This window comes from Arachis hypogaea, chromosome 17 (genome assembly GCF_003086295.3).
Source record: "Arachis hypogaea cultivar Tifrunner chromosome 17, arahy.Tifrunner.gnm2.J5K5, whole genome shotgun sequence".
Lineage (NCBI taxonomy): Eukaryota > Viridiplantae > Streptophyta > Magnoliopsida > Fabales > Fabaceae > Arachis > Arachis hypogaea.
Window position 1 is genome coordinate 21,219,744 of NC_092052.1, and position 17,071 is coordinate 21,236,814.

The following is a 17,071-nucleotide window of genomic DNA, read 5'->3' on the forward strand; positions in this document are numbered from 1 at the left end:
CAATGTTTTTTATTGATTTTTTTTACTACAGAAAGTAATCTTCAGTCTTTACCAGCCATATAATTACCTTCTTATTGTTTTATATTCAACATTTTAATTCCTTTCCTTAGAAAAAAAATCATAAAATTAATAAAGTCAAATTAAATCACAGTCTTTAAGAATAATGAAATTAAAAAAACATTTAAAAACTATAATTTTTAACCCAATAAAAATTATTTAATTTAATTAATCATATTTAAATACATTAATTTTTTAACGTATAAATTTAATCAAGAGTAATAAAATTAAAAGTTTGACTAATAATTATTGTAATGACATTCTTTAAAGATAGCATAAATAAAAATATACAAAAATATTGTTTTCACATCAAAATTAGTCATACTATATATATTTGTGTATAAATACGTGTATAGTTTAATTTATTTTTAATATATATTTTATATTTTAATATTATTTTATTTTGATGGCTGATTTTAATGTATACCTAACATAATTAAAAAATATAATATTTATAAAAATTTTAGCTTTTTTATATCTATGCATTTAATATATTAAAAAAATCAATTTTTTATTTTTATTTTCCTAAACAATACCCTTAAAATATTTTTATGCTGAATCCAAAAATAAAATAAGGTAGGGACATGCAGTGAAAAATTGAAGATGGTCAAAAAAGCTTTGAAAAAGCCTGTTACCCTCAAAAAGCAGTGTGATAACAAAAACTATATGTAGGTACAGAAGGGGAAAAGAAAATTAAAGGCATAAAAAAAAAAGCAGATAGAGGAAAAACAGACCAAAGGGTGTGTGAAGTTGAAAGAGTCTGTGTGAGTGTTTGTGAGCAGGAATAATCATATATATCAGAGAGTGAAGAAGAAGAAGAAGAAGAAGAAGAAGAAGAAGAAGAAGAAGAAGAAGAAGAAGAAGAAGAAGAAGAAGAAGAAGAAGAAGAAGAAGATGGAAATTAAAGGGTTTATGAATTGAGAGTAGAGGGTTGTTGTTTTAGTTTTTCTTTCTGGAGTAGTGTGGGAATTGTTGAAAGTGCAGTGAAGAAAGAAAAAAGCCTGCAAGAGAATCCAAGAACCAAACATGGTAAAGCTTAGGAAGTGAGAATCTGCATAGAGATTCATTCACCTTTTCTTTTTTTTTTTTTCTTCTCTTCTTTATTTTCTTTCTTTTTTAAACCCTTTATTTCCCCATTTCCTTTTCAATTTGCTCTCTATAGTTTGCCTACTCTAATATTCAGCTACATAGGGAGTTATATACTAAGAGAGAAAAACAAAAGAGAATAAGAAATGCGTGTGAGATAGGGAGAGAGAGTTTTGAAGAAAAAGGGTGTCTTTTTTATTATTTTTTTTTAAATTATCTTTTTTATCCTAGTACGAATTTGCTTAGGTATTAGTTTAGGTTCACATTTGCATGGAACGTGTTCAAACAATAGATGCAATAAACACTATCACAGAGTCATAAGGTTTATTTTAGAGAAAGAAAGAGAGAAAAAAAAGGTGTCTGATTTAGTCTTTGTTTGAGTTTGTGTTCAACCATTGTTCCTATTATTAATAATTACTAGTGTGGTGTTACTGTTCCTTCCATCCATCGAGTGTTGTTCTTGTTTCATGGAGAGAAAGAAGAACAAAACCCAGATTTGTTGCTTCTTCTTTATACTCTCAATAATTTCAACAATGTTCATCTTCACAAGTGCTAATGGGTCCACTACTACTTCTACTACTACCATTACATGTCGAGGTATGTAATATAAATTCTTGTAATTTATTTAATTACTCCGTTTCAATTAAGTATATTTTGATGTAATTAAGATAGAGTTTAAATTAGATTTGTTGTTGTCTGATTTGAATGCAGATAGGAGCAGGTGTCCCATGTTAGCCAAAGGTGATTCAGATTTTCAGGTATATATATTGACTAGTCCTATTCTATGTCCTTCTAGTACACATGCTTTCCAATTACTATCTTCCTATAACCTTGGCTTATATCCAGTTATTGCATGTTGCATCATATCAAAAACAAAATAAAAAAAGAATTTTAAAATGAAATCTTAATTTCATTTCACCACATCAACTTTGTTTTTTCTTAATTGCAATTAATTAAGCTCTTCTAATGACCTTGGTCTAAGTACTTATGACAACACTTCTTCTCACTATCACGTGTGAAGTCATATTATTATTAATATATCGCTAGTGTATCAAGCCGCATTATTTTTATTTATTTTTTAATTTAAACATATTTTTAATAATTACAAAATAGTAGTACTATATAGTAATGAGAGTTTAGTTTTTCAACTTTATATAATGTTAATTACTTTTCAATTTAAACACCAATTTATTCCAATTTAAATTCTAAATTTTATATTTTAAATTTTAATTTTTAACCCTAAATCTTAAATTCTCTAAAAATAAAGGTTGAAAAATAATCTGGTAATAAAAAATGTACTAATATTGATTATTAAAAAATTATTTCCTGTATTTTTCATTTTTTTATATATAAATATAGATACAAGTATAGATTATCATAATGAAGGATAGAATTTGTCGTAATGGATAGATGTTAAGCAATAATAATGGTGATGAAGAAATATAGATGGTTGTGATTGTGTGCAAGAAATTAATTAAAGCTGTAAAAAAAGTGTGTTGATGTCTTGGTTTATGCAATTGAAGTTGAAACAAGCAAGAGTTGGATAGTGACAGTCTCCAAAATCTCTTAACCTTATTCATCTCTTCTCAAATCATACTACTCATAGAACAAAATGGTACTGCCCAAAAAATAGCATAGAACTGGGGGGTGTATTGTATGTGAACTCCCCTTCAATCTTAGCCGTGCGATGAGTCTGATCTGTGCGGCGAAGAGAGTGACACGTGGTTGTGGCACCCATGTGCGTCACCATTGGCTTCCATCGTTTCTTCATGGCCCACTACTCAATCATGCTATCCTGAAATATTCTTAATAAGAGTTATTAAAAATTTAAATATCTTGCTGGTTAAATTCTTATTCTACGTACTCCTTAAATAATTTCTATCTTTATTTTTTTTCATTTTGGTTTAAAAGATCTTATAATCAAGAAATGGTTATCCATTTTGAAACTTTGCGTAATTTAATTTTGTAAAATTTTTATTAGCCTTTTAATTTGAAACTTATATATACTTTTTATTATGGCCTATTTTTTAATTAATATTGACTTCTTTTACATAATTAATTTATGCAAAAGTTTTATACTAAGACTCCGTTTGATAACATTTTGACTTTTTAAAAATAGTTTACAAAATTAGTTACTTAAATATAATTTTTCAAAACTTATAGCATTTATGTTTGAAAAATTAAATGAATATAATTTTTAATAAACAGAAGTTACAAAAAATTTACTTGGTAAAATTGTTTTTAATATTTAAAATAACTTTGATAGATATAAACATAATAAAAATTACAAATAAATGTAAATATTTATTACTACATAAAATTATATTAGATTTTTTAACTTTAAAAAGTATAAATTAATTTAAAAAATATCATTATATGCACTTTCAAAAATATTTTTAACTTTTTAAACCTAAAAAGCACAAAATATAATTTTTTATTTTACTAAATACAAAATAAAATTTTTTTTCTTTTTAAAAATAGAAACGCCTGGCCTCTCTAACAAAACTTAATTAGTTTATCTTAGTATGTTTAAGCATAAAAATTTAGTTTGTATGTCTTAAGTATCTTAACCGTATGTGACAATGTAATGGGTAAAACTAACAGTAAAGTTAATTATTTTTACTGAAATAATAATATTTAGTTAGTCGCATACTAGTATAAAGTTATTTATGTTTTTAGTGCATACACATTAAATTTTAAATATAAGAAGGTGTAAAATTTATACAAGTGTGATAATCACTTATAAATTATAATGACGTTAATTTCTATATAAATTAACAAAAAAAATTTTAAAAATAATAAAAAATTAGTTTAAAATTATTTTATTTTATATTTTTAATCATTACTAAAATAATTAAATAAGTTTAATATTATATGTATTAAATTATAAATATAAAATGAAATAAAATAAGTTTACGTTGTGATGTCCTTAACATTATGGAGAGATTAAATAAGGTAAAATAGAAGCACAGAACACGATGAGCGCATGTTAGAAAATGGTAGGTGTCGTGGGTGTAGGGCAGGAGACGACACAGTGTGTGTTGGTAAATTGCGCATACGCTTTGCAGTGTTCTCTGCTCTTTCTATTGTTATTATGCCTGAAAATGAAATAATAGTAGTAACTAGTAATATTGTTCATGTTCATGCTTCATGGGTTGCATGTCATGTATATTGTTTCTCATTTGGATTCTTGCTCACATCTTCACCATCATGTCAGAGTTTATCCCATTATATTATACAACCATTCTTCCTATCCACTTTTTATTCAACGTTGCTATCATTTTTCTGAGAGTTTTTAAACAGCGGAGTGTTAGAAAAGTAGCAAGTTTTGTAATTTATAATTATTAATTAGTTATTATTAATATTTTTAATGGTATAAAATTACTCATTTTTTTATTAGTTAAGTATTAAATAAATTTTAATTAAAGTACTGATCATTTAGACTTTCTCTTTTAAATATATATTAAATTATATGAGTTTAATTTTAATATACTCATAATTTTAAATATTTTATACATTTCATCACATTTGTTTTTTGGTTGAATATTTATATAGTTATTATAAAAAATAATTATTTTTAGAAATATAATATTATATGATTAGATATACATATAAAATTATTTTTATATTATTTTATATTGATTTATGGTTAAAATTAAATTCTAAAGTATATTAATAACCCTTTCTTTGTCAACTTAGTTAAGTATATACTTCTAAAGCATTATTGTATTTATTTTTATTGAATTACTTATTGAGTATGTTTTTGTTCAACAAAAATGGGATTATCCCTTATTTAGTTATTTACCATAAGCAAAGACATACATATAAATTTTATTGATGATTGCATATTTATGAATTTTGGTCAGGAATTGGAGGAGATTGAACAAGGGAAAACTCACCAAGGGGTACCTACTACCGGTTGGACAAGGAGGCTTCTATATGGTCCGGGGTCATCGCCGCCACGGTGCACCTCCAAGTGCGGCAAGTGCACACCGTGCAAGCCGGTTCATGTGCCAGTGCCGCCAGGGACTCCGGTGACCGCCGAGTACTACCCAGAGGCATGGAGGTGCAAGTGTGGCAATAAGTTATATATGCCATGATGAAAATTGAAAATATATATAGATATTTAATTTTGTCTATGTATTATTTTTGTTCAATCTAAATATATATAGTCCAATTTAGTGACTATATATAAGACACCCCACACATCTTTGATTATTAGTAATTCAAAACCTTAGTTTAATTTATGATGGATATTATTGGATATTAAAAAAAAAAAGTTACACAACTTGATGATTTGATGTGAAATACACATATCTCCCACATTGTCATGAGGAGTGAAAAACATTATGTTGGTACATTTGGCTATATGATGCTTGGACTTTTTCACCTTGCTTGTCTCTTCCAACCATTTCTATTGAATTGTTAAATTTGCATCGGAATTTAATTTAAAAAAAAAAAGTAAAAAGAAAAACATAAAAAAATAGAAAGAAAAGAATAGGCCCATTTGCGGTGTCAGTTGAATTTTTGTTATGTGGTGTGAATGTGTTGCCGGGTCTCTACTTTCTTTAATTTTAGTGTTTTTTAGTTTTTAGTTTTGTTCTTCTTTTGGCCTCATTTGCATAATTTCTTTCAATTATGACACATTTGGTGCATATCACTTGAAAATGATCAGAGACTAAACAATAAAAACAAAACACAAATAGGGAATGGGAGAATCAATCAATCATGTTAGAAAAGGTTCTACTAGCTTAGCTTGAATATAAAGCAAAACTCCACGTACGTGCACTTCTTTTAATTTTTCCAAAGACATGATATGTTACCCAATGTTATTGACACGATTTATACGATAGAGAAAACCACATTTCTAAATGTTTGGTTGCGGGTCAAAATTCGACAAAAATTTCAAAATGGAAAAACCTATAAATAAAAATTGAATTTATTTTTTACCTTATATTAGAGAAAATTTTACATTTAAAACATATTTATGGACTTGTTTACACTAAACATATTTATACATGAATTTTTTTTTGTTTCTTTTATATATATGTCATAAAATCATGTCATTTTTTTTGTTCACCAAAATTCGAATTCTAAATTTTTTGAGTATAAAATTCTGATAGCATATTATGATACAACTTTTTAAAAAAATTTAAGCTAATAGAAAAAGGAAATATCTAGCATGCATGTTATTATTTCATATCAGTTTAAACGGTTAAAATTTTTTTTATGATAATATAAAGGTTATTGATGGAAATTTTTTTTTATTTATCCAAACGGTATCCCCCAACCTGACAGGTTAAGGACTAATCCGTCGCGGATCTGAGCTCCATTTAAAGGTCTGTCGTTGGCCAATGAATTGCTGTATGCACAAGGTGGGGTTCGAATTCCCGACACTTGCTTAAACGGACGAGTGAATTGACCACTTGACCAACCTAAGTTGGTTTATTGATGGAATTTTTTACCATAATAGTTTAATCTCAATCAAAATATCTATCTCTAAAAGAATAAATAAAAAAGCAGCAGCAAGAATAACAAAATAGAAAAAAAAAAAAAAAGAATGAAATAAACAGCAATGAAGAGGAGCTTCTGTCAAAAGAAGAAGAAGCAGCAGCGTGAAATTTATGTGCACGTGAATTTGTGTGTAGCTTTTGTTGGACTAATCAATAATTAAGCCAATTTAATTGAATTTGACTATCAAAACACTTTATGCATGTAACATGACCAAATATTTGATATATGTAAACCTTTCACATTATTATTGGACCAAAAGTAAACTATTATTCTGAATAGGGAATTACATGATGGAACCAGTTGGTTAATTATTTGATATATCTATGTAAACCACCATTTTTAAATGTTTGTAAAGAACTAGTAGTGTATCAAAATTTGGGTATGTTTTGCTGATTCATAACGCCACACACATGCATTTCAAAAAAGCAAGTATAGATTCAGGAAGTTTGATGTACATTATTTGTAAGTTGGAAATTATTCAAATGTAGTCAACTTCACGTGAAGTTGATAATTGAGAGTCATTAGATGAAATTTTAGTCAAATCAATCAAATTATTTAACGTTTTCGGTCTCTCAACTATCAACTTCATACCTGAAAAATCTCAACTATCTTTTACGTTATAATATTTTTTATCTAAGTTTTTTATGATTAAGACGTAATTCTTATTATATATACATAATATAAAAAAACAAAGATCTACACTCCTATCTAATATTTTTTACGACTAACGAATCTTTTATGTATTATCTATACAAAATTCAAAGATTTGGTAAAAAAAAAGCTTTTTCTTTGAGAATAATAATAAAAAAAATTAATCGAAACATAAAAATGTGATTGAATTGGTCTTGGGTACTCTTCGAGACAGAGTGAAAGAAGAAAAGGAAGAGATTCTCGAACGAAGAAAAGAATCCAATAATTTGAAAAGAATTGAATCGTCTCTGTTCATAATTTTAATAAAAATCGATATATTTTGTTAAAAAATGTGGATTATGATAAAAAAATCTAGCTTACTAGATAAAAGGTATGTTGTTGAGTATGAACATTCATACATGTGTTATGTGTACATTTCCGCAAATCAGATGATACGGTAAACTAGAGTTTCTATATAAATCAAGAACCAAACATGCTTTTTTGTGAAATAGACTTTATATCATTTAAGTTTAACAGACGATATTTTGAAAGGAAAGACCAATTAATGATTCTAAAAGTAACAGAAATGAAATGTCGATATCAGAGCATTAGATTGGTCTTTGGTCAAGATTATTACACAAAGTGAGGCCCACGGTCAACCTTAGGGAAAAAGCCTATGCCTCAATTATGGAACTGAAGAGCTCATAAATTCATAGCACATATATAACAACAGACATGAATAATTTTATTTTCTTGTTAAATGTTTATAATGTGGTATGAAAGTATTTGGTAAAATTAGTTTTCTGATGCATGCTCAAATCAGGATATATCACATCACACCCTTATTATTCTACAGTTTTGACTTTCATCTAAGTACAATCTTCGTTTCCTGCCTGCTACAGGTGTTTAAAAGGACAATCAACTTTTCAAGGATTTCACTCTTTCAAATGTTTTAGTCATTTTAATTACTAATCTTAATTAACTATATATATTGGTTATGTACCTTATGGGTAAATCAGCTACACTCAAAATGAACTCGATTAAACTCAACTTTAATAGGGTCGCGCAGAAACCTGAATCAACTCGGTTACTTGATTAGATTTATATTAATTTTAAATAAAATAAAATATACAAGTACAACTATATTTTTTTTAACCTAAATTATGATATTTAAAGTATAATTTAATGACGTATTGCTTTTTTTCTTTACTATCATCACATATTATTGACATTTTTTTTATTTTGTTCAATTTTTTCTAAATTTCATTTTTAAACATATACTTGATTAGTCAAACAGATCCAATTCAAATTTAAATAGATCAGACTAATTATTTTGGATCCACTTGCAAAAAAACCTTTAGATCCAAATAAATTCGTCCGGGACGTAATCCAGAACGTGAAGAATAAAAAAAATATTTTGAGTTTTCTATGTTTTCCTTGTTTGTGCTAGATTTTGAAAAACTTTTAGGATTTTATCTATTTTACATCTTTAATTGGTAACTATCAAAATCAAACATAGAAAATTCAAAAGAAAAAAAATACTAACTCACGGGCGGAAACGGAAAGAGAGGGATTCGAACCCTCGGTACAAAAATTCGTACAACGGATTAGCAATCCGACGCTTTAGTCCACTCAGCCATCTCTCCCCAATTAAGATATCTATATATATTGTTTATGTTAGATTGCATAACCAAACAAAGTAGGGGTTGAAAAAAGACTTTTTTGTTTAGATCTTATATATTCTTTTTCTATTTATAATGGATTGGATTTCTATTCAGTATTATAACGAACATTATAGATATAGAACCTTCCAGATAAGATACATATACTTTTCTATAGTATATCATTATTATTTCTATAGTATATCATTATTATTAGATTTTTCATATTAAAATTTAAACGATTTGGTTCTATGAAGTTTCACTGTTTCCTAAGATTGACTTTGGCCTTTTCCTGCGCAGCTTAGGTGGAGGGCGAAGAAGGCCTCCTTCCGGAGGACCCGAATCATCAGTGAGATACCACTCTGGAAGAACTAGAATTCTAACCTTGTGCCAGGACCTACAGGCCAAGGGACAGTCTCAGATAGACAGTTTCTATGGGGCGTAGGCCTCCCAAAAAGTAACGGAAGCGTGCAAAAATTTTCGAGGGTCAATCTCATTTTTTCTTAAACCAAGATTAACTTGACCTGTGAACACATCTAAAAAATAACATGTAATTATTTTAGGTAAAATAAATAGTGTGATAGTTGTTTGTCTCCTTGCATTCCTTCCACAAATACTTTTGAAATAGCAATTGATTTTAGTGATTAAAAAAAAGAAAACTTTTGGTCCTAAATTAATTGCTTAAAAAAAATAGTGATCAATTTAGTAACCAAAATGAATGTTAGATTTTGTGTAAATTTTATGTTACCAAATTAGTCATTAAACTAAATATAAAGTTAATAATTAATTTAGTGACCAACAAAATATTATGCTATGAAAATTGTTGTTCGCTAAAATTGTCGCTAATTTTATCTTTAACGACAGATTTAGTAATTAATATAAAATTATGCTATGAAAATTAATGGTCATTAAATTAGACACTGATAAAAAATATTAAACTAGCAACCAACAAAAAAATCAGGTTAAGAAGGTTGAAATTTGAGAAATTAAATGAGAAACAATTTTTTGATGTATTATCCGACCCTAATAATTTTGTATCCTTAATATAATATAGTGGAAATTAAACTCCGATCCACCATGACTTTGTAATGGAGACTGAATATGTAGATTTCAATGTATTTTGAGACTAAATTAAGATATATGATTGTATTGCATTTCTATCTTTCGTTTGTTTTGCTTTTGCATGTGATGAGATAAAACATACAAAATTTTCTACATAATTCGTTTATAGCACTAACGATAAAAAGGATAAAATTACTAAGTGTTTTTTTGTTCAATTTTTCTTCGCAAGATTTAGGAAACCATCATGTTAAATTACGATTGTATTTAAATATTAAATTTTAATAGTAATATATATGAAATTAATCTAAACTTTGTTAGTGGCAACCAATTCAATCACCAAGTAGAAGTAGGACTATTAAATGGATCAATTTGACCTATTTAAATTCGGCCCGTTTAAGTTTGTGAGATATATGGATTGGCTCGTTTAAATTTATTTTATTCATCATAAATCATAAATTTTTATTCTGAACCATTTATAGTTAGTTTGATGGGTTAAACGGACTGATTTATTTATCTTTTTATTTTACTTCTTAAAAAATATTATAATAGAAAAAATCACTTTTAGGTAAAAAAAAAAATCTTAAATAAATAGTATTTTTTTTTAGTTGATGGGTCGGATTTTTGAATTTGATCGAAAAAAAAAAGTGTTATTTTTTTTTTATAAAAAATGTGAAAAAAAATGGACTGCGTGTTTAGCTTGCGAGCTAGCTCGTTTAACCCATCATTTTTTTTTTGTTAATCGGGCTTAACTCGTTTAGTCCAAATTTTAAATAGACTTAATTTTAGAGGTAAAATATGTCCATTTAAACGGGTAAACATGCTGGTCCGTCCGATGAATTTATTCCATTTTAATAGTCCTAAACAAAAAAAGTAACAGACTTAGAAATTGCAGATTTAAATTTCTATATTTTTAATAAAAAAAATAAAAAAACAAAAGAAGTAACCGACTTAGCAATTGATTTTCGAATTTCTAGCTCAGGTATTAGTTAGTAATCGAAAATATATTAGCCAAATTAGCAAATCAATAATAGTTGCTATCAGAGTCTAAAACCTTTGATTGGTTATTATTTGGCAACTAATTACTGACCTAATTAACGGTAGTAATTTAGCAACCGTAATAATGTTGGCAATTTAGTAGTGAATATTAACGATCGATTTAACGATAAATGAAGTTTGTCGTTAATTTAGTAATTCTAACTTGAAAATCAATTGAAAAATGGGTCGTTATTTCAATAATTTTTTTGTAGTTGTCCGAATAAATCATAGCGTGTAATCTTTGACAAAAGATGTTAAATGCTTTATTAGTAAAAAGAAAAAAGAAATCTTAAAACCCTTCATATTTTTACTTTTTAAGTGAATTTTTCTTTTATAAATAGAAGATATTCTTTAGGCAATAATGAATGACATTGCATATATATACTTAGCTAAATTAAATTAATATTCGATTCAACCAAGTGGAACCCGCCGTTCAACCATAGATAGCTACAGATAACGCATCAATTATTTGTGGCTACCGGATAGTTGATAATTTACATATACCAGCTAATATAAGGATCTTCGTTTTATTATTCATGGTAATCAAGGATATAAAGTATTTGGTGATATTATTTTTGTGATGCTCAAATTAGGACACACGTCACTTCAATTCCTTCTTCATGAGGGACTTGCATCTAACTACAAAGTTAGTTGGTTTCCTTCTGTTTGTGTTGAAACGACATGCAAATAAAAGCAAATAAATTATAGCTGTTATCTTCAAATTATTTGTAGAGATCTTAGAAAGGTCCTTTGAATATATAGCTAGATTCATCATCATGCGAATATATATCATTATAATAACGATTATGTTAGACGTAATCAAAATTAATTATCAGCATGTATAAAATATACATAAAAATATATCATACATATTTAAAATAAATTAAATTATATATATATATATATATATATATATATATATATATATATATAGACTAATTTTAATATATATAAATAGTAGTTGTATTATAATAAATTATGAATATTTTATTAAAAACGAGCCAAATTATAGATACAGTATATGTATACGACTAAAGTCTTTCACACAATTTTTTTTCTAAGAGACGTAAATGTTAGTTAAAAATAAAAAAATTTAAAAAATTATCATTTCTACTCATAAAAATTCATAAAATTGATAAAATTATCTATTAAAAAATTAACATTTTACCCATTCATAAATACTCCAAACATTAAATTTTGAGTTGATTTAATTAAAAAATAATCTAAATTTACTAAATTATCCCCATCTTTTTCATTATAACTATCATTATCCATCTCTTTTCTCTCATCTTCACCTCCTAACCCATAACTAATACTCACTACAAATCCCAACCCTCCACCCACCGCCTCTTACACTTGCGGCCATCACCACCACCCTCTTACTATCGCTGGATCTTGCTTTGGCCCAACTTTCATGAGCAAACAATACCAGCCGTATATGGAGTATTTAAAAAATAAATATATTATCAATAATTAGTATAAAATTAGTATTTTTATTCGTAATAACATTACAGAAATATAAATCTTTTGAAATTATCTTGACTTTATTTTGATATTATAAATTATGATAAAAAAAAAATTTATAGAATCAAATTATTTTTACGAAAAAATCGTAGGAGACAAAGGTCTCTGTCGGTTAAAAAGACCAAAGTCTCCGTAAATAAAAAATTAAATAATAAATTTTTTAGTTATTATTTTTATATAAAAGAGTGTAATTTTTTATAATAATTAATTTTAAGATTCATTATCTAAAACTTGAAAGAATTTAATATGTATGCTTTTACATTTTGATTAGGTATTAAGTCTGTTGTACAAGTAAAAATAATTAATTTTTATACTTATTATTTAAAAATAATATATTTTTTTCTATATATATAAAAATATAGTTAGATATTAGTATTAAAAAATTTACATTGATAGTTATAAAATTAACTAAAAATTAATTCTTTTAAAATAATTGAATCATGATTCTAATTATTAATCACAACATTAGTATTCTTTCTAAATTATATGTAATAAATATTTGAAAGAAGAGAAGTAAAAATATATATTAAAAAGATAAGTGATAAAAATTTAAAATAATAATAATAATAATAATTTTGTGAATAATATTTTTGTAGAATAGAAAGATAAAGAGAGATAAAAAATGAGAGAGAAAAGAAAGAGAAAGATAGAAAAAAGAAGGAGAGATAGAATTTGTTAAGTTTAGAGAAAAAATTTTATTTTAATTGTAATGAAAGACTATCTCATGACATATTTTAGTTTATTAAATTAGTAGTATAAAATATAAATTATAAATTATAAATTATATAAAGTGAAAAAGGTAGAGATAAATAGAGAAGGAAATAAATATAGATAAGAGGATGGAAGAATAGAATTTATTAATTTTGGAGAAAAATATTTCATGTCAATTTTAGTGAAAAGTGTAATGTGATACATTATATTTTATTTGTCAAATTAATAATATAATATAACTATATCTCAATGTTAATTTTAATTGTAATTAGAGAATGTCATATTGTATATTTAAATTATAAAATTTATAATTAGTCATTGATAATAATATATAAGAGATAGAGATAGAATGAGTGAAGGAATGAGAGAGATAGAGAAAGAATCAATGGGAGAGAAGAGGAGAAGAGAACTTCTTAATTTTAGAGAGAAAGATTTGATTTCAATTTCAATAAAAAAGTGGCATGTAATTGTTTTATCGATTTTTAGCAAATCGAAAGTGGTTCTGTAACACCCTAGCTAACTACCAAAGCTCACGCTTCCGGCTGCGCGACTCTGATAGCTCGGACATTACGACGACACTTATACTATTTAATACTAAAATATGAGCCTGTTTAAAACTTTAAATCGCAATACCGCCCCCAAAATACTTTCATCCGATAACATACATCCATAGATACCATACAACTTACAAAACTCATAAAGAGTACATCCATATATATATATATATATATATTACAAGCATTACCCAATACAATTCCTATCCCTCTTACAGAATATATCAAGATAAAGGCGAGGGTACAATAAACCATAACTAAAACAATACAGAGCGTCTCAACAACAACTAAATAAACTCTTCGTAACTTCTGCGCCCATATCCTGAAAGGGGAAAAATATAGGGGGGGTGAGAACATCATCCTCGAAAGGGTTCTAAGTAGAGGGTTTTTGGGAATTACTGTAATATGATACGTGAAGATAAACCGTACCAGTGATTAAAAACTGACTTATGCCTCTTTTAAAAAATAACGGTTTACAATAAAAGTAAAGTCTGAAAATCTTTTCTGAAAGAAGAACCGTTCAATTGTCAAAAACTCAAAAGCCTTTCAAAACGGTTTATCTATGCTGGAACAAAATAGCCTTTCATATTTTATTCCAAACTAGAAACACAAAACCAAAATCAATTATCGGTTCATCTCATTCCAATCACGGCCCTAGGCCCAAACAATCCAACCATCAACCAATCACCACAGTCCAACAGAGTCCCAGTAACAAACACAAATAGGAAGATGCAAGCACAAACAAACAGTTATTGCAAGTAGAACAATTAGCAATTAATCACATAGGCAAACCAAGTATAATATGCACACCCAAACAATGTCACATAGATGCGTATGATGCATGCCTGTCCCTAGTGGCTGATGATATCATCTGTCGGTTATAGAGCCAACCCGACAAGTCCTGGTAGCTAACCATTGGACTGTCCCTCTGTCACGCATCCCCAACTCGAGTTATACTCATCATAAACTTGATCATAATTATGATCCATATCCATCACCTTCACTGGTGAATATTTACGGGGGCAAGCTCATCCGGGACTTTCACAGTGCCCGGCCACACTTACGACATAGGGTCAAAAGAGTTTCGGGTCTCAACCTGGAGCACATGGTGGCTAGCCACTGCTTTCTCTCAGGGAAACTCTTATCTCCGATAGTGGAAGTGCAACATTCACATTTATCAATGATTCAGCATAAATATGCATTCAATCTCATCTATGGATCAACATCCATCTCAGCCATCCGGCTCACAGTTTAGTCCAGAACCAGCCAATATTCATATCATACACAGCCATTCCGGCTCACGGTTCAATCCAGAACCAACCAATATGTATAATCATACACAGCCATTCCGGCTCACAACAAAACAGCACTTTCACATTCAACATCACCAATTCATAAAATCGGCATTTAAGCCATAAATCACTTTTTTCCAAATCATTTCACTTTGAAATCAAGTTTCAACTCTTTTCAGCCTTGGCTTTAAAGATATCATTTCTCAAATCATCTCAGGCTCATAAGCCACCTTTACTCAAGGTAAATTCCCCTTTTAAAACCATGCCACTCTCGGCATCCTCTTTTCAAAACCTCCATAACCATGGAAAATTAAAGATTCATTTTGAAACATCCAAAATCATCCATCCAACAATGGAATTTTATAACAAAGTTTCTCGGCAGAGTCCCAAGTCTTTAGGGGAGAATAACATAACTCATTTCGTCAAATTTATTTAAAATCATTAAAACCTTGGCTTTTCGATTTGAGTAGTAAAATAGGATCTAAGCCAAACCGAGTCATGTAATCATTTACTTCTTTCAAAGCCATTTACTTTACTTAGGCAAAACCAACTTCAACCCCCATGATAAATTCTAAAGCGTTTCAACTGTTCAAAATTGCCTTAGTCTTGCAAGAATTTAGAATTCAAAGAGTACTTAAAACCTTTCTCAAAATATTTCAAAATGAAACTTGTCAATAGACATTCAGGTTCTTTCAAAGTCATTGAAACTCCTCTAATTGAAACCCTCAAGTCAAATTCAAAGGCATTGCCCTTGTCACATTTAAAACAGCTTTAAAACATAAGTTTCATTATAAATAACTTTCTCTTGAAAGAGGTACAATGCCTTTCTTAAGAAGCAAGACTAAATTACAATTTCCTCTTTAATAATTCGTTTCAAAAGTATGTACCATCCTTTTCTTGATAATTCAAATAAAATAGTAGAAGTCTTTAACTCATCATTTTTTCAGACAACATTCAATAAAGACTCGGATTTTATAGAAATTTCGGCAGCACCTCCCCTAAAACTTGGACTTTGCCACCCGGTTCGGGTCCCAACAAAACCATTCCACAATCCTTTTCCAACAGCCCAAAATCCAAAATCAATTCAAAGGCAGGCCAAAATCCAATAGTCAATCTCAATACCATATTTCAAGAAAACCATTTTAAAATCAAATCATTATCAGCCGAATAAACACATTCCTAAAGTTTCAAGGAAACGGTTTAGTAACAACCATGTATCGAAAACCAGATCATTTAAAGCAAGCCAGGCTGAATTCAAGAGTGTATTCTATTTTTCACATTCTCAAGAAAATCCATTTAACTCAAAACAATTTCCAACGGATTAAACTCAATCTCAAGCTTTAAAAGAATCAACTTCAAAAGTATTTCGTTTCACAAAACCACACAACAGTCCAGTCAAACAAATGTCCATAATCATATAAAACAACCGAACAATACATAGGACTGATACAATCACCAAATACACATTTTCCCACAACAGTATCCATATGTAATAATTTCAATATATAAAATATAGTTTTTGGAAAGCGCCCCTTCCTCAAAATGCAAATTCATAACCCAAACGCGTCATAGTGTCCTTTCTGCCTCAACCCGAACTGACGGCAACCAAAACCTCAGCTCCCAGCCACTTCGCAATAACCATAGCAACACTAATTGCAACATATAATAATCAGGACTCGATCCCAAGTTACCAAGACTCATATTCATTAACCAAACACAACCGAATACTAACGCGAGGCTTTCAGAAACATACTTACTTACCGAAACGAAGAAGGAACGGATGAACCGAACAGCGGCGGTCTCCGAACCGATTCGGCGGCAGCTTTAATCGTGACCCGCAATAACCGGAGCTTGACCCTATGTTACAAAACCTCAGAATCTCTGGCCAAACATAACAGCATATTGATTTTCAAGAGCTCCGGAATGAAAATGATTACCGTGAGAA

The 17,071-nt window shown here is 28.3% G+C and overlaps 1 protein-coding gene and 1 non-coding gene across 2 annotated transcripts; one reads left to right on the forward strand and one right to left on the reverse strand.

Annotated features, from left to right (window-relative positions):
* The first annotated feature begins 752 nt into the window (after positions 1-752).
* On the forward strand, positions 753-5,532 carry LOC112766288 (EPIDERMAL PATTERNING FACTOR-like protein 5). Its single transcript, XM_025812198.3, has 3 exons — positions 753-1,740; positions 1,855-1,901; positions 5,010-5,532. The coding sequence occupies exons 1-3, from the start codon at positions 1,611-1,613 to the stop codon at positions 5,241-5,243; spliced, it is 411 nt and encodes a 136-aa protein (XP_025667983.1). The 5' UTR covers positions 753-1,610; the 3' UTR covers positions 5,244-5,532.
* Positions 5,533-8,846: 3,314 nt separating this feature from the next.
* TRNAS-GCU (transfer RNA serine (anticodon GCU)) lies at positions 8,847-8,933 on the reverse strand. Its single transcript has one exon. It is a non-coding gene; the product is annotated as a tRNA-Ser (tRNA).
* Positions 8,934-17,071: the final 8,138 nt, after the last annotated feature.